This window comes from Oratosquilla oratoria, chromosome 19, assembly GCF_046742065.1.
Source record: "Oratosquilla oratoria isolate Oo_2021 chromosome 19, ASM4674206v1, whole genome shotgun sequence".
Taxonomy (NCBI): domain Eukaryota; kingdom Metazoa; phylum Arthropoda; class Malacostraca; order Stomatopoda; family Squillidae; genus Oratosquilla; species Oratosquilla oratoria.
Window position 1 is genome coordinate 49962338 of NC_134795.1, and position 24432 is coordinate 49986769.

A 24432-nucleotide genomic window follows, 5' to 3' on the forward strand; every position below is an offset into this window, starting at 1 on the left:
AACATCTACATATTCTAATTTTTCTATTTATGTTTTGCTTAAACTACTACAACAAAAATTCACAATTTTTCACATGTTTACATTGCATGTTCCTTGTAAAGTCGTTGTGTAGCGGGTTTAACAAGTTTAATTTTTGTTCTTCGAAATGTGGCCTGAAGTCGAGCAGGTTAAAAACGAGAATAGATTTGAACTTGTTCTAAGTGGAAATGATGTTACGGAAAGATTGGAGAAAGAAGGACAACTTGATGACGATTTGTTTGAGCTGGTCCAATTAAATTTCTTACGAATAACGAAAACATGCCTTATGACACTCCCAGACAAGTTTGGCAAACTGAATAATCTCACTAACCTTGTCCTGCAGTCAAACAAGATAAAAATCCTACCGGATTCAATTTGTTCATTATCTAAATTAAAACTTCTTGACGTGTCACTGAATGAACTAGAAAATTTACCAAATGACATCGGGAAATTAAGTAATTTGGTGACCGTCAATGGTAGTCAGAATAACATAACAGATTTGCCCAGTTTTAAGGGATGCACAAATTTAGCACACCTTGACCTCAGTAAGAATCAACTGACTGAGTTTCCTGATATTTGTTTAGAAGGATTAGTGCACTTAGCTAATGTGATTTTATCAGGAAATGAAATTAAAGCATTGCCTGCAGAAGTTAAGGTACTAAGCAGCCTTAAGGTACTTGACATACAAGAGAATAAAGTTAAAGTAGTGCCCGGTGAGATCACATCTTGCCCCAAAATCAAAGGTTAGCATTACTTATGTTGTAGATGTGAGATGTTTTGTGTACGAGTATGACATATTAATATAAGGATGTTATTGTCAAAAACCATAACCAAGAAATGGTTCAACTTCATGGATAGCACTACTTTAGTAACACTTATTTCATGCATGAATGTCCCAAGTTCAAATCCCTGGACTGAACACAAAAATGGGTGCTGGTATTTACTATATGTAATCACTCCTATCAAGTTCACCTATGCCTTATTATACAGAAAACAAATATACAGAGCCAGTTCAAAACACCTTACCATAACCAAACGCTTCCTAAGTAAATTAGTTTAAGAAAAATTATGACAACTTTATGAAAACCTCAATCAAACAAGTTTAAAAGGCAGTTTATACTTCAGTGTTAAGTTGCAGGAGATGTCCTCTAACAAGGCTGTAAGTCTTCTTAGACAGGCCTTGTCTGATGTCTTGTTAGAATTTTTGGTATTTGGGAAGTTTCATCTTGCCCACTAGCACAGCATTTTGTATATTTTTTGTATCTAAATTATGACAAATCTATAAACTTTTCTTTGTAATGTTTCTTGTAGAAATTGAAATTAAGGGATGGTGTAAAAATTATTCCTACAACCTTCCACTACACGCCATTTTGTCTCACCTACTCACACAGCAATTTGTATATTTTTTGCATCTGTATTACAACAACTAACCAACTTTTCTTTGTCATTTTTTTCCCTCGCATTAATATTAAGGGATGGTGAAAAAACAATTCCGGCAACCTTCCTGCCACCTGCACGCTGAAGTGGTGTCACGGCTGTCCAGTCATAAAGTGCAAGATTTTCCTCTCTCCCTACACACATATTTAGGTTAAGTTAGGTAAGGTTGAAATAGGGAGAGAAATAAGGACAATTTATAGTTTCACCCAACCAACGAGTTTGATATGTGTTTCTGGTGAGAAATGTTGTGATATGAACAATGGTGTACATCATTTCTGTCACAAATGCGTGCTTTTCAAGTAATTAGATATTGAAGTTATGCACTTATGCCTACAGAAATAAATGTTTCACAACAAGATAATGGGCGAGTCTTGCAACAAAAATGACACTTCATCGGTGACTAGCTAGAAGGTTGCAGTATTTTTTTTTTTTCGTCATCCCATGATATTAATTTCTACAAGAAACTTCTCTAAGAAAAGTTGTTGGATTTGTCATAATATAGATGCAAAATATAAACAAACTGCTGTACGAGTGGGCAAGATGAAACTTAAAATTTTTGAATTTTTACTTGTTTCGCACTTTATATCCAGTTCTCAGTTTTATACCATAGCTTCATTTTTTTCATCTTTTTCCTTTTACAATTTCTGTAGTGTCTTAAAGTCAACTGATAGCACAATTCTCAAACATTCTTTCATCTATTCTTTTATTAGACCATGATTGAAACATCTGAAGTTTATCTGATGTATTTCTCCATTTGATATATATGAAAAGTTTAGATGAATTTAGTCTATTTTTCACATTGTTTACTCACCCAACACCCATTTGTTGTACCTTTTATCTTAGCCCCTTGTGAATGGTGTCATCCTTATGAACCAACTGCATGGGTCAGAAGCAGTGCTGGAAAACACAGCACCTCCACAGTAGGGCCTAATAGCCAAAGTTGGTTTACCCCCACCTCTTCTTTACATAGCAACCTGTCTTATCCATTCAAGAATTTACAAAGCAGAGAAAAAGAAATCCCTTTGGGCCATGTCAACCATAATGACATTACACAACCCTGGCTCAGTCAAAAGAGGTTATCTTCAATCTCCAATTAATTGGTAGTACTGCCCACCTCCAGAATTTTTTCTGCCGTAAAAATGCTGTAGTAAACTATTTTGTTTTCTCAACAAATATACATGTAATATCATTTGATATGCTGGAGGAAAATTATACTCGTCCAGCATATCAGATTCCTTTGCAAAAGCTGCAGGCTGCAAATTACAAAGGATTACAAAGGCAGAGCATACTGACAGGAGACCTTTTGGTCCATATCAAGATCGGATGCGAAAAAATTATAGTGATAAATAAATAAATAGATGAATAAATAAAAACTATAGTAAAGTAAATAATAATAATAAATAAAATAAATGCATAGGTATAGTTAAATAATAAACAAACAGGTAAATAGTAAATAATAATAATTTCACATATAACTAATGATAAATGAGAATCAAGCAAATTATGATAAACAGACAAATGATACATACATATACCAAGGCTTTTTTCCCCTTACAAGGGAGGTAGCCAAAAAGGAAAAGGCATAAAATCATTCCCACCCATTCCATCCCTGAATACACTCCATACCCCTCCACCCTCCCTCTCATCTTAGCACAAATAATATGAAATAAATGACAGTCATTACAGCATCTTGCTTAGGTGCTTATCTAAATGATTCATGAAGCTTCGAATTGAACTACATTGCACTGCCTCTGCAGGAAGTTTATTCCACTCATTAACTACACGGTTGGCAAGTTGTTTCTACCCACTTCCAAATTAAATCTATTCCCTGACAGTTTGAGACTATTGTTTCTAGTCGGATTCTCATTCAGTGTGAAAATTTTGTCACTTTTAATGTTATCAATTCCTTTTAGAATCTTAAAGACCTTTATCAAGTCACCTCTGAGTCTACGCTTTTTTTAGCGAAAACGGATTCACATGTTTTAGTCAACTTTTGTATGATTTATTTTTGATATTTGGAATCAGTTTTGTGGCTCGCCATTGTACTTTTTCCAATCTGTCAATGTCTTTAATGAGATTCAGTGACCATACAGAAACAGCATATTCCAAATGTGGACGAACTAACGATTTATATAGCTTGTTAATGAGTACTGTACTTTTGAAGTCAAAAAGATCACGCAATCAGTCCTAGAATCTTATTTGCTTTCTCAGAGGCTGAAATACACTGCTTAGATGATTTGAGATCATTACTGATAATTATGCCGAGATCCTTTTCACTATCCACTTTTGTTAACGAATTTCCAAATAACTTGTAATCGTACTTACTGTTATTTTTACCTATGTGCATTACCTTGCATTTACTTGTGTTAAATTTCATTAGCCACTTTTCAGACCATTGCTGTAATTTATCTAAATCTTCTTGAATATCTAATTGGTTTAAGTGATCATTTGCCATTCTGCACAGTTTTGTATCATCAGCAAATTTTGAAACAATAGATTTTAGTCCGTGGTCTATATCATTTATATATACTATAAATAGAAGTGGCACAAGAATGGAGCCTTGAGGAACTCCACTCATAACATTTTTCCATCTAGAAGTTTTTCCATTTAAATCAACTCTGTTTTTTATCATTCAACCAATTACTAGTCCAACTTGATAGGCTTCCACTTATTCTATGTGAAGCTAATTTAGTCATTAGTCTTTCGTGGGGGACAGTATCAAAAGCTTTTGCAAAGTCTAGATATATTAAATCTATATTGTTTCTTTTGTCATAATTCGAGATAACTGTGTCGCAAAATTCAAGTCAGTCACGCAAGAACATTTTTGTCTGAAACCATGCTGGCTATCATTTATCAAAGTTACTTTCTCAATGAAGTTCGATAGTATCTCTGATGATAGTTTCCATCATTTTCCTGCAATTGATGTCAAACTTATAGGCCTGTAGTTATTTGGTTTCTTTTTGTCACCTTTTTTAAATATGGGAGTAACGTTAGCTAGCTTCCATTCTCTTGGGACATCTCCGGATATGATGGATTTCTTGAAAATAATTTTTGATGGAACAGCAATCTCATTTTTCTCATTTCCTTTAAGATTCTTGGATGCCAACCATCAGGCCCTGGTGTTTTTTTTTTTACCATAGTGAGTTTACCCAAAACTTTTCACAGGTTTCAGTTTGGAGTTCACTTTGAGGTGTTGTGTTTACAAATACTGAGGTAAAATAATTTTAAAATATTGCACATTCCTTCATTTGAATATTCAAGTTGAGCAGATAATAGTGGACCAATGTGATTCCTAATAACCTTTTTATCTCTAATGTAACTATGGAATTTTTTGGGATTCTCTTTGGATTTATCAGCAATATTCATTTCATCTATATACATAAAAAAATATTTCTCTCTAAACCTTCCAACCTCCTACTCCGGAAATGAGTCATCACCGGAAATACTAACTCCCGGGGACACATCTGACTCAGATTCAGAGAATCTTTACGAAATATTACCAAGAGAATCTTTACGAAATAATGCTAAGAGAATCTTTACGAAATATTGCCAAGAGAATCTATATACCCGGTACATAAAAACAGAATTACGGAATTCTGACAAAAGAATCTTTACGAAGTATTAATGAGAAAATATTTACGAAATATTGCCAAGAGAATCTTTACCAAATGTTAACAAGAGAATCTTTACGAAATATTACCAAGAGAATCTTAAACGAAATATTGCTAAGAGAATCTTTACGAAATATTGGCAAGAGAATCTACATAAAAAAATAAAGTTTATCAGTTTTGAAAATTTCCTGGCGTTTTTATGACCACCTTCCGAAATTTTATTGCCTTTATGATTGACCTAACAAAAAAGAGAAGGAGAGAGAGAAAGAGCGAGAGAATTTGACGACAACGTCGGGAGACTTTGACGACTCCTTTTGGAGACTGAAGGCTCCTTTAGGAGATTTTGAAGACTCCTTCGCGAGCGAAGCGAGCTACGCCATAGGCCAAGCACACCTGGCAAAGCCAGTTCTGGGTGCTTGTATTGTTTTAATTTTTTTTTTTTTTTTTATCTCTATTAATACATAACTTTGATAGTCATTAGGTGCACCCAAGCACTTGTATTTCTTATAAGCCTGTCGCTTTAGCAATACAATATAAGCTCTTTTAACTGGCACGAGTGGGACCAAAGACGTGCCAGAAAGGGGAAATCCCGGTTACGAGAAGGAATATTAAAAAAATATATTTATTGCCTTTATTCATAGAATACTTAAATAAAATTCATTCAATGGCTTCACTTTTGTTGTTTATTTACCAGTATATTCATATTTATTTATCTTTATTTATTTTCATGAAATCACGTATGTCTCTTTGTTTAGAATGTTTGTCTCTCTGCGTTAAAAATTCATTTTGAAGACAGTGAAGAGACATCACGTTGTGAGTCCCCATGTAGGTGCACTGCTCCGCAAACTTGATAAATGTTGCCAATCCTTTAGCGGCATCCTTCCACGTTACTCTTGGCTCTGGGTCATCTTCCTCTTCACTATCAGCCTCTGTTTCCTTACCATGCTTCTCCTCAATCACTGCCTGAATGATTTCGTCGTCAGTTAGTGTGGGGGTGATAGCTTCGTCATTGTCGACCTCCATCCACTCCTGAAGAGCTTCTTCAGTGACGCTAAGCTTAGCACTACCACGCATATCCTTCAATTCAGCCATCACTGCCTTCCTTTGCTGTCGGTATGTGTTTGTGTGTTGAGAGAGTTGCTAATAGACAGTCGCACGCTTAACATCAGGCGTCGTATTACAGTGGGCACTGGGCCTGACGGAGCGGCGGGATTTGTGGGAGATAGCAGGAAAGATGTGCGCTACCTCTGGCAGCGGCGTGAGTGGCGCGGGAATTTTAAATTTTATTTTTTCGAATTTTTACATTTTTATGCAAAATTTTTATTTCCTCGTGAATAATTTGCCGGTTATAAGAAGGAGCCAGATACAAGAATAATGGATAAAAGAGCTTTTACTGTACTTTTTTCAATTTCTTTGTGAAGCCATTTTGGGCGAGCCTGATTTGGGGGACATCTGTCCTTAAGTGAAATGTAAGTATGAATCATCTTAGTAGGGTATTTTGAAATATTTACCACATCTTATCTACAGGTCTTTTGCTTAATTTTGCCTCCCAATCTGTAAGCTGAAACTCCTGACATAGTCCTATGAACTGTGCTTTACTGAAATTGAGTATTTTAGAAACACAAGTATCTATTCAAATTTTTTTTAGTAGTTTGAATCTTAAGTTGTGATCACTATTTGCAATAGTTCCACCAACTTCTACATTGGTTATCATGCAGTCGCAGCTAGTGATCAATAGATTGAGAAGTGTCCATGTCTTGTGGGCTCTTTTACATGCTGAACTAAGTAAATGTTATCGAGAAAATCTATCAAGTGACTACTTATATGGCCATGTAGGGTCATCCAATCAATGTCTAAAATTGAAATCACCCATTATTAATAAGTCCCAGTTGTAGAAACTAGACAGTTCTTGAAACAACAGCTTGTCATCTGCTAATGATAATGTCTTTGGCTTATATATTACACCTATATTCATTTTTTGTCCATTTGTTTGGGTTAATTCTACCCACAAACTATCATATGCATTCTGTTTCACTTAAACACAAGGAAGGACATTGCTTTTAACATACAACAGAACACCCCCACCTTTCTTGTGGTTTCTATCTTGATGAAAGTGTTTAAATCCCACAATATTAAATTCAGCTTCAAACTCCACCATTTAACCATGTCTCAGTTATTCCTATCATATAGAGATTTTCGCTTTTGACATATGCCTGTATTTCTTGGAATTTGTTCCTAATACAGTAAGTCCTCATGATACGGTACATATGCATTCCTGAAAACCTTACCACAAATTTAAATTACTGTATACCAAACCCATTATAACATGTAATAATAGGATATGGCAGATGTACCTTCTCCTTGCTCTTTCCTCTTCAAAATATCTAGCGGATACCATATCTGTGAATTTTTCTTACCGTAAATAGAATCGAGGGTAGTAATTACCGAATAGTGTAACTGTGAATTTCCTAGATATAGAATTACCGTATAAGGAGGATTCACTGTACTACGAGAAGAAAAATAGCTCGGTGTGATAATGCCTTTACTCTCACCTCAAACCACTCACTCTTTCTGTACCTTCCCCAATCACAAGCTCTACCACTCATGTGAAAATTTTGACTGTTCTCAATGGCTATCCCCCTTATCCCATACCTCTACAACATATATGGTGTGATTGTGCCAGTGATGCTCTATTGGTCAGAGATTTACAAGAAGCAGAAAGGAGGAGTTTAAATATGCTTGAGATAAAGTGTTTAAGATGTGTGGTGAAGGTTATGAGGATGGATAGTGAGAAATTAAGAGGTGAAACAGAGAGGCAGGGTGGAAAGGGAGCTGACAGATCAGGTTGATCAAAGAATACTGGGATGTTTTCTCTCTACATTTTCACTGCCATTGTGTATGACTCATATTTTATTAAGTTTATTTTGAAAGAATGTACTAAATTTCTCAACTTGGGTTTTTATTTTGAGAAGACTCACATATTTAATTAACTTTGTTTTTCAAAGACTGTACTAGATTTCGCAACTATTGCTTTTGTATTGGCTGCACTTTTCAGTATATTTTTTATTTTTTCTTCCTAATAGTTCATCTACATTTTATAAGTATTTCAAAGTCTTAGTTATCAATGGTATTGTTGTATTTTATTTTATTTTTTCAAATTAGATTTAGAGTAATTTTTTTTTTATTATATATAATTTTCAATATATTTTTTGTTCATTTCTTTTTGGCATTCTTAGGAAATATACCCTAGGCCTTATTTGTGAAGTTGAGGTATCTGGTTATGCATGTACCCATATGTCGTACACTACCAGTGCATACCTAGCTTAACTCCTCAATTATTTTTGTATTGTTTAACCGAACAATTGACCTGTATTTAATCATATAATTTGTTAAAGTGAGTGAGTACATGGCTTATGACTTGGCTACCTTCCTTGTAAGGGAAGGAAAAACTTGGTATATAGATAGATTTGTTAAAGTTATTTTTCTTTACAGAATTGTACCTGAAGGGCAACCCACTTGAAGATAATCGTTTTCGCAAGTTAGTAGAAAATGGAAGGACCAAACCTAGCCAGGTGCTGGACTATATCAATCAGCATTGCCAGTCAGCTGGAAAGGAATCTGGCAAGGGAGGCAAAGGCAAGGGAAAGAAAGGCAAGAAAGGATCAAACAAGGATCAAGAAATGGATGATGTGAGTTGTTGTTGTTGTTGTCATTCCCTAGATTGTCTGGCCAAACAGTCCCCTCTCCCTGAGGAACACCATAGCTGGAACAGGGTTTTCTCACAAAGCCTTTATAGAATTTATACTGTATTGTGTTGTTGGTATGCATGATTGTGTACAGTGCAGTCTTCCGTAATGTGTTGTACAGTACGAGGTGAAGTATTGCACCCTGGACATTTATCTGCAGTGTGGTCATCCAGCCTCTTCTGTTAGCTAAGAAGGGTTGAATGGTGGCCACACCACAGTCTAGCCAGATGGACCCTGTCCTTTTGGTGGAGAGAGGATTCAGAGGGATGGATATCAGGGTGTCTAGCATGTAGTAATGTATTGTCTTTCAGTTTATTTATGGAGCAGTGAGCGATATGATTACGGATATGCTTCTGAAGGCTGGTGATTGTAGAGGAAGAGGAGAGAGTATTTGTGTGTGATATTGGTATTTGGGTGTTGTTTTGATGTTTTTTAGTGTGTGTGGGTGTTCTGCTATGTATTACAGTGGGTGTGCTGTGTTTGTGGGGACTGTGACAAATGATTGTGTGTCTCTTGTATCAAGGTAATCCTTGACTTTGAAGACTTTTATTTCATGGTGTAAATGGTATGTAAGTGTTGTATTTGTGCAGCCTGTAATTGTCTTCAGGGATTTATTTTGTATGGCCTGTAGGGTGTTGTGGTGTGTCTCAGTGAGATTAGGGGCCCATGTGGAGATAACATTAGTCATCATAGAGCATATGCATTGTTTATGTACTGTAGTAAAAGGTCAATGGACAGGATGCAGGGATGACCCATCATCCAGGAGGTGCCAAGATAAGAGGGAGAGAAGAGGGTGGAGGGGAGTGGAGTGTAATAGGGATGAAATGGGTGGGAGTGGTTTTTATGTCTTTGTTTTTTGGCTACCTCCCTTACAAGGGGGAAAAAAACTTTAGTATATTTTTTTTTTTTTTTTTTTTCTCTCTTCTCCCAAACGTTGTTCCTGCAATTGATTTAAACACATCGAGTCTAGGTGGTATAGGAAAGGGGAAGGATGTTTTTTGGGCTTTTATGGATCTGGAAAAGGCTTACGATAGGGTAGACAGAAAGGCACTGTGGGAGGTTATGCAGATATATGGGATAGGAGGAAAGCTTCTAGGAGCTGTCAAGAGTTTTTGTGAGAGTAGTAGAGCTTGTGTCAGGATTAGAAATGGACTCTGAGAGTGAGTGGTTCGAGGTAAAGGTGGGACTTCGTCAAGGATGCGTTATGTCTCCCTGGCTGTTCAACTTATACATGGATGGGGTAGTGTGAGAGGTAAATGCAAGGGTAGTGGGTCAGGGATTGGAGATGGTTAAAGAAAATGGAGAAAAGTGGGAGGTGAGCCAACTGTTGTTTGCGGACGACACTGCGCTTGTGGCAGGATCGGAAGAGGGATTGAGGAAGTTAGTGACAAAGTTTGGGAGTGTGTGTGATAGAAGAAAGCTGAAGATAAATGTGGGTAAAAGTAAGGTGATGAGATGTACAAGGGGTGAAAGTGGCAGTAGACTGGAAGTGAGCATTAACCCCTTCCATACGGTGACGCCTATGTAGGCGTCATGAGGAGCAAGTGGGTACGCGAGGATGCCGACATCGGCGTCTTGATTATATTTATTGTAGTTGTACCTGTGTGACCCCCATATTCTCTAAACTGGCTTCATCATATTTTCTATGGTTATCAAAATTCACGGGTGAAAGAGAAAACGATTAATACAGCGGTGACTTTATTTTTTATAATGCAAGTATTATGACGCAACATCACACTTCTGGCAGCTAATGCTGCCCGCGAGACTTTGGCTTGTATTGAAGGGGTTAAGGGAGAGCGACTGGAGGAAGTGGATAGTTTTAGATACTTGGGTGCAAATGTGGCAGGAAAAGTCGGAGGTAGAATGTAGATTGAGAGAAGCGAGTAAATGCCTTGGTGGATTAAAAAGTGTAATGAGGAATAGACATTTGGGAATGGATGCTAAGAGGAGACTGTATGAAGGAGTGATTGTGCCAACTGCACTGTATGGGGCAGAAACATGGAACATAAGAGAGGAAGAGAGAAGGAGTTTGAATGTGTTTGAGATGAGGTGTCTGAGAAGTATGATAGGGGTTACAAGGCTAGATAGAGTGAGAAATGAGGAGGTGAGGAGGAGAACTGGGGTGGAAAGGGAGTTGGGAGATAGGGTTGATGAAAGAGTATTGGGATGGTTTGGACACATGGAAAGAATGAGTGAAGAAAGACTAGTAAAAGAGGTATGGAAGGCAGATGTGGAGGGAGTGAACATGAGGGGACGTCCTAGGATGAGGTGGATGGATGGGGTGAAGGGGGCTTTGGGGAAGAGGGGAATGTCTGTTGAGGAAGGACGGGAGAGGACAGAAGACAGGGGTGAATGGAGAATGGTTGTATATTGATGATGTTGTGATGCATTGCATGAGGTGGAATGGGGGGTGAGGTAGTATGTGTGAGCAAAATTTGATGCAGCCCGAAGGGATTTCTCCCCGTCTTCTCCTTTTATGCATGGGGTGACGGAGAGGGGGGGTCGCCGATTTAATGAAGCGGCCTTGCTGTGGATGTGCTGTGTCTTGCGACACTGTTTCTGACCCAGGGCAGTGGACAAGGTGCAGGGATGACCCGTCATCCGGGAGGTGCTGAGATAAGAGGGAAGAGGGAGGGTGGAGGGGTGTGGAGTGTATTCAGGGATGGAATGGGTGGGAATGATTTATGCCTTTTCCTTTTTGGCTACCTCCCTTGTAAGGGGGAAAAAGCCTTGGTATATGTATGTATGTATGAGTCTAGGTGTGCATTTTGTCCTTATTTGTGATTTGTTGTTTGACATGGATGTATCATATGTTATGCCAAGAATCTTGGGGGGGGGGGTATGATATGAGAGTATCATTTATAAACAGGGGTGCTGTATATTTGTGTTCCTCTGTCCAGTTGGTGAGAGGTGTGGCTGTAGATGTGGTTGGGGCTATTTTGAGTCTATTTGTAGTGAATTAGGTGTTGAGGTATGGTTGTCATATTTCTGCAGCATTGTCATCATTATAGTGTGTGTATGTAATTGTTATGTCATCTGCATATGTAGATATTTGGTGTGGCAGTGTCTGTATCATGGGACCAACCCCCAACCCTATGAGTTGGTTGCCAAACAGCAACAGCACACTCCTGCCACTGGCTCTTAATGCAGGTGGGGTGATGTGAGTTGGAAGAGGTGCGATAGTAATACTTTCATGAACTGAATATATTGTAGGCTAATGCTTCCTATAATTTAACTAATCATCACCCAATCAATCAGTCAATCTGTTGCCCCTGGTCTCTTCCAGGTGACTCACAGCTCAGGTAATTGTCATAGAAACAAATATGGTGTTGTTTAAATAAGGCTAGAGAATGGTAATGTAAGATGAGGTATTCACTGTCTACTATGTGATGGGTACATCTGGGGTAGTTTGTATCTATAACTAGTCATATTCTGTATTCATATTGTCAGCTGGATGGTGGCCAGAAGACAGACATATTAGTGTAGTTCTTGTAGTTTGTGGGAGAAGTTTCTCACTAGGGCTAATTTCATGGGAAGTTTGGTGGTTAGTCTTGGAGTCCTTGTTTTCTGAAATGAGTATGCATGTATTTATCTAATTGTAGTGTACAGGAAGGAGTAGTACTCTCGGGTCCTGTTCCCTATTCTCCAATTCATCATACCTAGCCTCAAATTCATGTACAGTTCCAACTTAATCTATATCCTTGATTTCCCATTATCATATTTAGATTTGAATTCATGTATTGTTTGAGCTTGGGCTGTATCACCTAAGCTATTCCATGTATTAATGCACCTATATGGAAAACTATTTCTTCACATACTTTAGATATGTGATCTTTCTTAATTTGTTCCCATGACCTCTTAAAGCACTCCATCATCAAGAGATCTCTTCTGTCAATGTTTTTGTATGGATGTATTGCTTGGGATGAGGGCCTGGTGGTAGGCTGCTGCAAAAAAAAAATTCACTATATTGACATATGTAGAATTTCAGACTAATAGTGAGTGTTGTTGTTTATGTATAATTATTCTCTCATATCTCTTCAACAGGTAGATGAAATGTGTGACATACTGAAAGTCTTAAGTGTAGCTGAAATTGTTCCAACAGTTCAGATTACTTCAGCTATCAGAGAAATCCGCCCATACATCGTGTGTTGTGTTGTAAATGATGTGGATCTGTCAGGAGAGAAGTTTAGATCTTTCATCAACATACAGGTATTTGAAGTGTTTATTTTATTTTCTCCCCATCTTCTCTTTTTCAACATGAGGGGATGGAGATGGGGGAGGGTCGCTGATTAAATGAAGAGGCTTGCTGCATTGCTTCTAACCCAGGGCAATGGGTAAGATGCAGGGATGATCAATCATCCAGGAGGAGCCACAAAAAGCAGGAAGGAGGGAGGAGTGGCAAATGAGAGTGGAGTGGGTGGGGATGAAATGGGTAGGAATGTAGTTGCCTTTTGACTTTGGCTACCTCCTTTGTAAGGGGAAAAAAGCCATTGGTATATGTATGTATGTATGTATGTATGTTTTTTTTTTTTTTTTTTTTTTTTTTTTTTCTCTCTCTCTCTCTCTCTCTCTCTCTCTCTCTCTCTCTCTCTCTCTCTCTCTCCATTTACATATTACCACAATATTTTGTTTTAGATCATTCAGAAGTAGGTAATAGGAAAGTATGAAATGCTGAAGTAGTGGACTTGTTTGATGGAATAGAAATTTCAGGGTGAATACAATAATTATACTAAGTTTTGGATCTCCTTTGTATTTTTTCAGACAAAACTACATGACACAGTATGTGAGAGAAGGCGAGGAGCTACCATTGCCACACATGACTTCTCAAAAATCCAAGGTCCTCTCACCTTTGATGCACAAGTACCAGAGGTTTGTATATGTTTTTTAATTATAGAAGGATGTGTGAGAGAAGGATATGGGTGAATGTAGACAAAAGTGCAGGAAAGTGATGGTATGCAGAAAGAATGATGATGTTGACAGCAAATTGAATACAAGTGTAAAGGGCCATAGGTTTGAGGATGGGGTAGTATGGGTGTTGGACCCTGCTATGGTGCTCTGCTTTGCTGCATTGCTTCTGACCCAAGCAAAGGAGAACAAATGTGTGTGGTATGGGAGATGGATAGGTGTATGCCTTGACCAAACAGGCCCCCTTTTAAGGGAGGAGATTTGAATCAAAACATATATCCACCTTACACCTGTCCCACACCCATCAAGAAACCCATTCATTGCCCTCCCTCCACCCTTAGGTTCTTGTGAATGGAGTGTCACCCCTATCCTCCACCACACTCCTCAGGTCAGGGGCAGTGCAACAGGACACAGTACCTCCACAGCAGGGCCCAACAATCAAAGCTGGTTTTCTCCCACCTCTTCATTACATGATAGCCATCCCTTCATCAGCTCAGGAAATATACATACAAGAAGAAATACCCTAGTGCTACATAATTTTTTTCATCTATTCACAACCACTCCCCACTCAAACCTATATTTTGCCCTCTTTTTATTTTCACATTCGTTTTGCTAGTCCCTCCACATGCCAAAACAACCCTAGCACTTGTCAATCCACCCCATCCAGCTCCCTCTCCACCCCTGTTCCCTGCCCTACCTCCACACATCCCACCTTATCTACTTTCATAAAATCCACCATACTTTTTGAAGACTTCATCTCTAACATATATAAGCTACTTAGTTGTTGCCCTAAGGTTCACTGACTGGATTGTCATGCAAGTCTGTTATTATGGTACCAGTTAGCAGGAGGAGAAGGAGAGGAGTTACCAGTTGTCCTTATAGAGACCAAATTTCAGCCCTTTAGGATTGTATGCCTAGACAGGTAGGGTGTTTGTAAGTGTCACAGTTGGCCAGTGGGGAGATGGTTCTTTCCAGTGTTCATCTAGCCCAGGGGTCACCAAACTATGGCCTGCCGGGTGGATCTGGCCTGCAAGGTCCACTCATCTGGCCCACCACTGCATACATTGGTGGGGAGGGGTCTAAAACTGTTTGGTAAATAAATATATTTGTTGCCCTTTTTTGGTGAATAAAATATGTTGGTTGTCTATTTTGTGTGTGTGTATTCACTGTATTGTATTGAACAAATTGGTTATGTGACCCAGGCGTGTCATTCTGTCCTTTATCTAGCCCGCTGTGAAGAAAGTTTGGTGACCCCTGATCTAGCAGGACCACTTAGCAAATTTCCATCATTGTTACCAGCATAGGTTTGACTCTGTATGTTATTCAGGAACTTGCTTAAACAATTTTGAATTCAGCATTTGCCTCTCCATAGCTGATTCAGGACCATTACTTATACTATTGACATCTTTAAACTGTTATTAATAGTTTTTAATATTGGTTGTTACCAGGCTATTGTGATACATCCATTAACAAGAGGTAAAGAAGTATCAGCACGTGAACTGTATGAATCTCTAAAGGAAGAAGCAGAGAAACAGCGGAAGATGCAGAAGAGAAACACAGTATCCGGTATTCAAAAGTAAGTATTTTTTTATATGTTTAAACTCTTAATTTATTGATCCTTTTATTATCTCAGGAAGCTTTCTGGCCAAGCAGGGTAGGGCATTGTTACTTGCAGTGAAGGTTAAGGGGATGGCAGTTTGAATCCTGCCACCGGCAAATTTGAACCAAAGGCATGGTTCATTGAATTCCACACTACAAAGTCCTCTGTAAGGGGCATTGTCCTAACCTCCTGATAGGGGAGAGTATATAATGTAAAACCATATCATCATCATATTCTCTGGCACAAACTTTATCACGGAAGGCATGGGAGGGGAACATATTAATCATTGTAAATATCATGGATATGAATGGCCTATTTGTTTGATGTATTTTAATTTGCATGATTGCCAGAAAGCTAGGAAGTGATTGTGATAATGGCAGTGTTAGAAAAAAAAAAATATATGGTTTAACGTCACACACTCCCCCCTATCGGGAGGCTAGGATGGTGCCCCTCACAGAGGGCTTTGTAATGTGGAATTTAATGAACCATGCCTTTGGTTCAACTTCACCAGTGGCAGGATTCGAACCGCCTTCACCTCAATTCTCGCCACAAGTAACAACGCCCTAACCCGCTCAGCCAGGGAGCTTCCAAGTGTTACAATGAATTAATATTTACTTCAATGATATTCACTCCTCCTTCCTGTGATAAACACTGATATCACCATCTTCAAAATATTGAAAAAAAAAAGGCATTTGATATGGGTCAATTGGGTTATGGTGATTCATCTTTTCCATGATTCTCCCTCAGTTTTACCACCACAATCCTTAGTAGCTTTTTTAATTTGCAACACCTTGCCAGTGGTATCAAACACTAAAATCTAAATCCTACAGAGCCTTGCAAGAAACAGCTTATAGGGTTGGAGAAATGGCAAATGGACTTCAGTATCTCAAAGTGCCTGTTAAATGTAGTATTACACAACCCAGCTAATAGGTATAGCTTAGATAATGCCACATTAAAGAAAATAGAATGTGAAAAGGACTTAGTGTTAGTGAGTCTGGAATTTAAATTTAGAAAACCATGCATTAGTGCTAACAAAGCATTAGAGTTTATTGCTAGGATGGTTAGAAATAAAAGTGCAGAGGTAATCATAAAACTCTTTCTGGCGATAGACTTATCCTTGACTATGTGATACAGATGTGGTCTCCATCCTATAAAATGGATATTAATTCACTTGAATCTGTACAGATGAGAATGGCCAAAATGAGACCAGGGCTTAGAAATTTGCCATATGAAGACTGGCTTAGGTACCTCAACTTACTTTCTCTGGAAAGACAAACAAAAAGTACAGGGTGATCGAGTAGAGGTATTCAAATAGGTCAAGGGTGATGCAGGCTATCTACATACCAAAGGATTTTTCCCCCTTTTAAGGGAGGAAGCCAGGGCAAAAAGCACATGCCCATTTCACTCCCATCCACCACCCTTTCCTCCCTCTTATCTTAGCCCCTTGTGGACTAAATGATGCAGGCAAGGTCATCATATTAAGACAGCAGGGTAGGACTCATTGTGATGGATTTAAATTAGGCAATTTTAGTTTTAAGAAGGAAATAGGTAAGAACTGGTTTACCAACAATGGTTAATGAATGGAATAGACTTAGTAACCATGTAGTGAGTGCTGAAATAATTGGTTTTAAAAGAAGATTAGATAATTTTACAGATAGGGATGACAAATGCTAAGGGACATGGAACTACCAAGTTGTTGTTGTTGCTCCATTAACACACTAAAAGACAACACATTGCTGCATGCCAGACCCCCTGATATCCATCCCTCTGGATCTTCTCTCTCACAAAAAGATAGAGTCCACTTGGCCAGACTGCAATATGGCCACCACCCAGCCCTTCTAAGCTACCAGAAGAGACTGGATGACCGCATTGTGGACAAATGCCCAGGATGTAACACTTCAACCCATACTATTCAACACATCTTGGAAAACTGTATTATACACAATCATGCACGTAAACAACACAACATACACTCCATAAAAGATTTGTGGGAAAACCCCGTTTTGGCCATGGTATTCCTTGGGGAGATGGGACTGCTCAGACAGACAGTCTAGGGAACAACAACAACTACCAAGTCTAGGCTTATGGTCTCTTGCAGTCTCTCCCATTCTTATGTTCTTATAGCAATATTTCTTTTGTGAGTGACATATGGGCCAATCCATTGGCTGTTGGTGGCTACCTGGAGGCATTGGTTCTTCCACAAGAAAGATCAGGGACAACAGATTGATTTCTCAACATTGTTTTTCATTGTGATAGATTAATTAGTAAAAGAGGTGTGGAAGGCAGAGGTGGAAGGAGTGAACTGGAGAGGACAACTGAGGATGAGATGGACAGATGGGGTGAAGGGGGCATTGAAAAAGAGGGGAATGTCTGTTGAGCAAGGAAGGGAGAAGGCAGAAGATAGGGATGAGTGGAGAGTTGCTGTGTATAGATGATGATTTTATGCAAGGAAGAAACAGGTGCTTATGTGTGAATGATATTTTGACACAGCCTGAAGGGATTTCTCCCCACCTTCTCTTTTTCTGCCTGAGAGGATGGAGAGGGGAGTCGCTGATTAAGTGAATTGGCCTTGCTGTGGATGTTGTTGTTGTTGTTGTCGTTCCCTAGACTGTCTGTCCGAGCAGTCCCGTCTCCCCAAGGAAGGCCACAGCCGAAACTGGGTTTTCCCACAAATCCTTTATAGAGTGTATGTTGTGTTGTTTGCGTGCATGATTGTGTATAATGCAGTCTTCCATTATGTGTTGTATGGTATGGGGTGAAGTGTTACAACCTGGGCAGCTGTTCACAACACGGTCGTCCAGCCTCTTCTGGTAGCTTAGAAGTGCTGTGGATGTACTGTGTCTTGCTACATTGCTTCTGAACCAGGGTAGTGGGTGGGATACAGGGATGACCCATCATCCATGAGGAGCTGAGATAAGAGGGAGGAAGGGTGGTGTAGGGGAATGGAATAGGTGGAAGTAGGTACATGACTTTGATTTGGCTACCTCCCTTATAAGGGGGAAAAAGTTCTTGGTATATAGATGGAGATGCATGGAAGGGAGTGGGCTGGAGATAGGGGTATTGGGGAGGGAGTATGTTTGAATGATATTTTTGACACAGCCCAAAGGGATTTCTCCCCGTGTTCTCTTTTTCTTCATGAGGGGGTTGTCAATTAAATGAAGCGGCCTTGCTGTGGATGTGCTGTGTCTTGCTACATTGCCTCTGACCCAGGGCGGTGAGCAAGATGTAGGGATGACCCGTCATCCAGGAGGAGCCAAGATAAGAGGGAGGGAAGGAGGTGAATGGGAGTGGAGTATGTGCGGATGGAATGGATGGAAGTGGATTTATACCTTTGATTTTTGTCTACCTCCCTTGCAAGTGGAGAAAAAAGTCATTAGTTTATGTACGTATGTATATAGATAGACCAGTGGTAACAACCACCACCCAGCACTTCTAAGCTACCAGAAGAGGCTGGATGACTGCATTGTGAACAGCTGCCCAGGATGTAACACTTCACCCCATACCATACAACACATAATGGAAGACTGCATTATACACAATCATGCATGCAAACAACACAACATACACTCTGTAAAGGAGTTGTGGGAAAACCCAGTTTCGGCTGTGGCATTCCTTGGGGAGACGGGACTGCTCGGACAGACAGTCTCGGGAACGACAACAACAACAACAACCAATACTTCTGTCCTTGGGAACAGGAACTTTGTATGTAATTGGCAGTTACTGATAAGTCTATCGAAAGAACCATTATGTGAAAATGGAGCCCTTATTAGCTTGATACTTCACCTGTTACAGCTTTATGAAGTACGAAGTCATGGCACACATATCTGAGAATAAATCGGAAGATCTAAATCGAAGATCCCCAACTCCCGGATCTTCCTATTTATCCCCAGATATGTGTACCATGACTATGTATTTGATAAGGCTGTAACTAGCAAATTGTCATACTGTTAAAAGATCCATCTTTTGACAGACAGGAAGTTGGAGCATTGTGACATTATTCCAAGTTAGCCACCAAATACCAATAGCAATGTATAAAATTATTTGGCAGCTATGTGACTGATAAGCAGAAGGAGGTTTGAATCATTATTTCTGCAACATTGTATATTTTCAATATTATTACTAATCCAGAAATTTCCATTTTAGAAAATTACATTATCTTGATATCTACTTGATTTAACTTCCCTGTTTGTGTGTTAGCTTGTACCTTAATTTATTTATTTTATTTATTTATCTATTTATTTATTTATTTATTTTATTTATTTTTATTTATTTTTTATTATATATATATATATATATATATGTATATATATATATATATTTTTTTTTTTTTTTTTTTTTTAAGTAAACTCCATTTTGGACCTAAAGGTCTCCTGTGGCAGGTTTTACTTTTGTAATCTGTTTATGATTGTTCTACTTCACAGGTACTTGGAGCTAGTTGAAAAGTGGGAATTGTGGCCTTGTCTTGTGGATGCATCAGGAAAAGTGGTTTCTCTTCCCCCCATCACAAACTCTGAAAACACCAAAGTTAGTATTATATACATACATATACCAAGGGCTTTTTCCCCCTTACAAAGGAGGTAACCAAAGTCAAAAGGCATAATTCCATTCCCATCTATTCCACTCCCATTCACCACCCCTCCCCTCCCTCTTTTCTTAGCTCCTCCTGGATGATGGGTCATCCTTGCATATCCCTCATTGCCTTGGATCATAACCAATGCAGCAATACACAACATATATGGATGCTCACTGGTCAAGTGGGTTAGGGCGCTATTACTTCCAGTGAAGGTCAAGAGGATGGTGACTCGAACCCTGCTCAGGGCGAGTTGAACTAAGGGCATGGTTCATTAAATTCCATGCTACAAAGTCCACTGTAAGGGGCACCATCCTAGCCTCCTGATAGGGGGAGTTTGTGACGTTAAACCAAATCATCATCATATATATATATATATATATATATATATAATATATATATATATATATATATATATATATATATATATAATATATGTATATATATATATATATATATATATATATATATATAAATATATGTATATATATATATATAATATATATATATGTATATATATATATATATATATGATATATATATATGTATATATATATATGTATATATATATAAATATATATGTATATATATATGTATATATATATATATATATATAAATATATATGTATATATATATATAAATATATATATATATATATATATATATATATATATATATACATATATAAAATAATTCCGACTGTCATCCCCGGATTCAAACCAGGCTCGTGAAATCATGACGCCATCATCTTCCCGACTGAGCTAACCGACCCTTTAAAATTCTCCAACCTGGAAGTTAATCTACTTCCTGAGGAACTAAGTCAACTGCTAACTTATTTTTACAGAGAACCAGGGCAACTTGTAACTAGTTGATTAGACTGGTACGTTGCCTTGATGGACTTATCGTCATTGTTATACCTGAATAGAATCACCAGTGACGGTGATGTCGATCAAATAATTCCAACTGTCATCCCTGGATTCGAACCAGGCTTGTGAAATCGCAACGCCATCATCTTACCGACTGAGCTAACCGGGCAGTAGATTAATTTCCAGGTTGGAGAATTATGTAGGGTCAGTTAGCTCAGTCGGTAAGACGATGGCATCGTGATTTCACGAGCCCGGTTCGAATCCGGTGACGACAGTCGGAATTATTTGATCGACATCACCATCATCTGGGAATAGATGCAAAGAAAATTATATGAAGGGGTGATCATGTCTACAACATTGTATGGGGCAGAGATCTTGAAATGAAGAGGGGCAGAAAGAAGTTTAAATGTGTTTGCAATGAAGTGTCTGAGAATTATAGTAGGGGTTTCAAGGTTGGATAGAGTTGAAAATGAGGAGAGTGGCAGTGAAAAGGGAGCTGGCAGATGGCTGAAGAAAGATTAATGGGATGGTTTGGATACATGAAAAGAATGAGTGAGGAAAGAGTAGTAAAAGTGGTTTAGAAAGCAAAAATGAATGAAGTGAACTTGAGGGGACAACTGAGGATGAGATGGATAGATGGGGTGAAAAGAGCTTTGAGCAGTAGAAGAATGTCAGTTGAGCAAGGGAGAAGGCAAGGGATAGGGGTGAGTGGAGGATATTTGTGTATGGGTGATATTTTGATGCAGCCCAAAAGGATTTCTCCCCATCTCTATTTTCTGCATAAGTGGTGGGGAAAGGGGGGTTCACTGAGTGAAGTGGCTTTGTTGTGGATGTGCTATGTCTTGCTGCATTTCTTCCAACCCGCGCAGTGGGCAGGAGACAGGGATGACCCATCATCATTGAGGAGCTTAGAGAAGAGGAAAACAAAGGTGGTGAATGGGAGTGGAATGGGTGTGTGCCTTTTGACTTGACTACCCCCCTTATAAGGGGGAAAAAGCCCTTAGTATATAGAAGAAAGATGCCTGTTTTTCTTATTTAAATTGCTTCTTTCACCTGATGGATATAGCCGTTACCAAAACTAAATCTACGTGTTTTTAATAACTTATTCTCCTGTAATTGTAGATTATTTTTCTGTTCAATTTTTTTTATCCATAACAAAACCTATTGGGAAGGTAGTGTACAGATGCCAAAGACAGAAGATATATGTTCAGTATTGATTTATTTATGTAATCCCTTTGTATTACAGATCACTGCAGAAACAAAAGACATATTTGTAGAAGTCACCAGTAGCACAAGTCTTGCAAAAGCAAAGGAAGTAGCAGATGCTCTCCTTATGTCAATATTGGAAATGAAAAAACAAAAAAGCGGAGGTAAAGCTGAGCTTACAGTGAAACAGGTTCGAGCTGTGGATGTGGATGGCTCCTTGCGAACTGTTTACCCTTCAAGGACTGACTTTAATGATATGCAAAATATCAAGATTGTTTGGGAGTAATTTCCACAGATCAAAGGGCTCAGGGAAAATCAGGTGTGATTTAATTGTAACTATGCTAACAATCCTTGGACCATGAAGAATAACTGTTTCTTGTATAAAATGAAGAAATACAGTGATTATCAGGAAACTTGTGTTTGTGTCTATATATATACACAAGGACCAATGATAAGTAACTACAGGTGTTGGTTCTACAAGATAGTCATCAGAGGAAATCAGCTACCTGCTATCCATCTTCTTTATCTTCCATCAAAGCAGCACATGAGACTGATAGGTACAGGTCATACACAAGAGCCCTCATAGCTTCCCATCCCTCGCATCATATTACACAGACCCATCTGACTGAAAGTAATATAAAAGCATCTCCAGCAATATTCTCTTCATATTTCCATAATAACCTGCCCCCAGTACTTTAAAAAGATACTCGTAAGTACACACTCAGATCACAAAATAAGTACTCCTTAGTAGACATCCAAATCCAGTACCTCACCCCAGTATCAACTCATCTGAGAAATCACTCCCAAGATAAGTAAAAAGTACAATGTCATGCCTATGCTCAGCTCACCACCCCACATGAAAAAAGTACCAGCACAAAATTAGCCTAGAAACAGACTCCAACTTCCCCAGATGAAACCACCACATAGAAAGCATATAACAACTTGTTTTACTGCCTTATTCACACCCTGTCCCAATAAAAGCAAAATTTATTACCTGAGTGACTTATGGGTTGAACTGGTGGCTATTACATGAGGACTGCATATGTCCTGCAAGAGAGACCTGGGGTAGTGAATTGATTTACCTCTCAACATCCTAAACTCTATCTGAAGGCTCAGATCCAAAGAAAGGACTCTGTCTTCAGACCAGGTCCAAGATCTCTGTCTGTATCAACTTCAACTGTATTTCCTTCACCTTAGACATTCATCCTTTCCATTCCCAACCCTCAATTTCTATCCATATACCTGTATACCAAGGGATTCCTTCCCCTTATATAGGTATATAGATATAATGCGTGAGGGCTGGGAATGAACAGAATGAATGCCTTAGGTGAAGGAAATACAGTTGAAGTTCATACAGCTTATACTAATATTAAAAGTTTTGACTGCCCTGAACACTTCCCCTTATCCCATACATCTGCAACACACTATAACATCTCCCTTACAAGGGAGGTAGCCAAAAAACAAAGGCATAAAATCCACTCCGACCCATTCCATCCCCACGTACTCTACTCCCATTCACTACCCTCCCTCCCTCCCTCTTAGCTCCTTCTGGATACATCTCCAAATGATGATGATGTTACATCTCCAAATCCATAAAAGCCTAAAAACATCCTTAACCTTTGCCAAAAATGTCTCTCATATCTATCATAGTGGGAAGAAAAAGATCTATGCTCCCTCTTCTTTTCCTAGCCTAGCACTGGCCTTCTCCAATCCCTCTGTTAACTTCCTAATCCTTTCAATTAATACCCTTCCATACACTTTACCAAGTGTACTTAATAGACCTCTTTAAAACTGGTTGCAGTCCTCTTTCCAAGCCTTCTTATGCCATGATTCTTCATGGGGAAAAGGGCCCCCAAGTTCCCTTACATCATCTCATTTAGTCACCTTCTGTGACAAGTATGGGAACATTGTAGCAGCATTATTCTATATATATGTATATTCAGTACAGGCTTATTACAATGAACTCTTCAATCGCAGAAAGCTGTATGTAGCACTCAAAAGTTCCAGAAAAAAAATCTCTAGATAGTAAACTTCATTTCATATCAAATGTGACCTTGACTGAAATAACTCATTATATTGAGCTTGTGCTGTTTATACAGTTTTCTCTTTTTAAATTAATTGATGTGATGGTGGATTGACAATGTACTATTGAACAGTACCTACAATGAGTGGTGTTTAGAATATCCACGTAGGTCAATCAGTCAGTCTACTCCATGACCAGAATCCTGTGTCCCCACAGTACCAGACAGTAAACTTCTGTCCTTCCCACATATCTCTGAGGGAAAGAATAATTGAACTGCTGTCTGTGTTTTACAAGTGTTTGATTCCTCCTTTGTTTTTGAAAGAGATTAGAAGCAATTATCAAATGTCAACTTGCCTTAGATAAAAAAAGATGGTGGAGAAGTAATGGAAGTTGTCTTGAGCTTGGTCCAGAGATTAAATCCCAGCCCATTTGGATCACACCAGTGGAAG

General features: G+C 38.6%; 1 protein-coding gene across 1 annotated transcript; it reads left to right on the forward strand.

The window, feature by feature from the left end:
* Positions 1–63: 63 nt before the first annotated feature.
* LOC143035872 (leucine-rich repeat-containing protein 47-like) lies at positions 64–23496 on the forward strand. Its single transcript, XM_076202975.1, has 7 exons — positions 64–761; positions 8559–8755; positions 12857–13021; positions 13574–13681; positions 15166–15293; positions 19739–19841; positions 22001–23496. Exons 1-7 carry the CDS (start codon positions 146–148, stop codon positions 22244–22246), a joined length of 1563 nt encoding a protein of 520 aa, XP_076059090.1. The 5' UTR covers positions 64–145; the 3' UTR covers positions 22247–23496.
* The last annotated feature ends 936 nt before the right edge of the window (positions 23497–24432 follow it).

Excerpts from the sequence above, each read along its gene's own strand:
- LOC143035872 (XM_076202975.1), top strand. The coding sequence starts at position 146 with ATGTGGCCTGAAGTCGAGCAGGTTAAAAACGAGAATAGATTTGAACTT. Across the intron at positions 762-8,558 it reads ATCTTGCCCCAAAATCAAAG|AATTGTACCTGAAGGGCAAC; the intron begins GTTAGCATTACT and ends TTTTCTTTACAG. Across the intron at positions 13,022-13,573 it reads GATCTTTCATCAACATACAG|ACAAAACTACATGACACAGT; the intron begins GTATTTGAAGTG and ends GTATTTTTTCAG.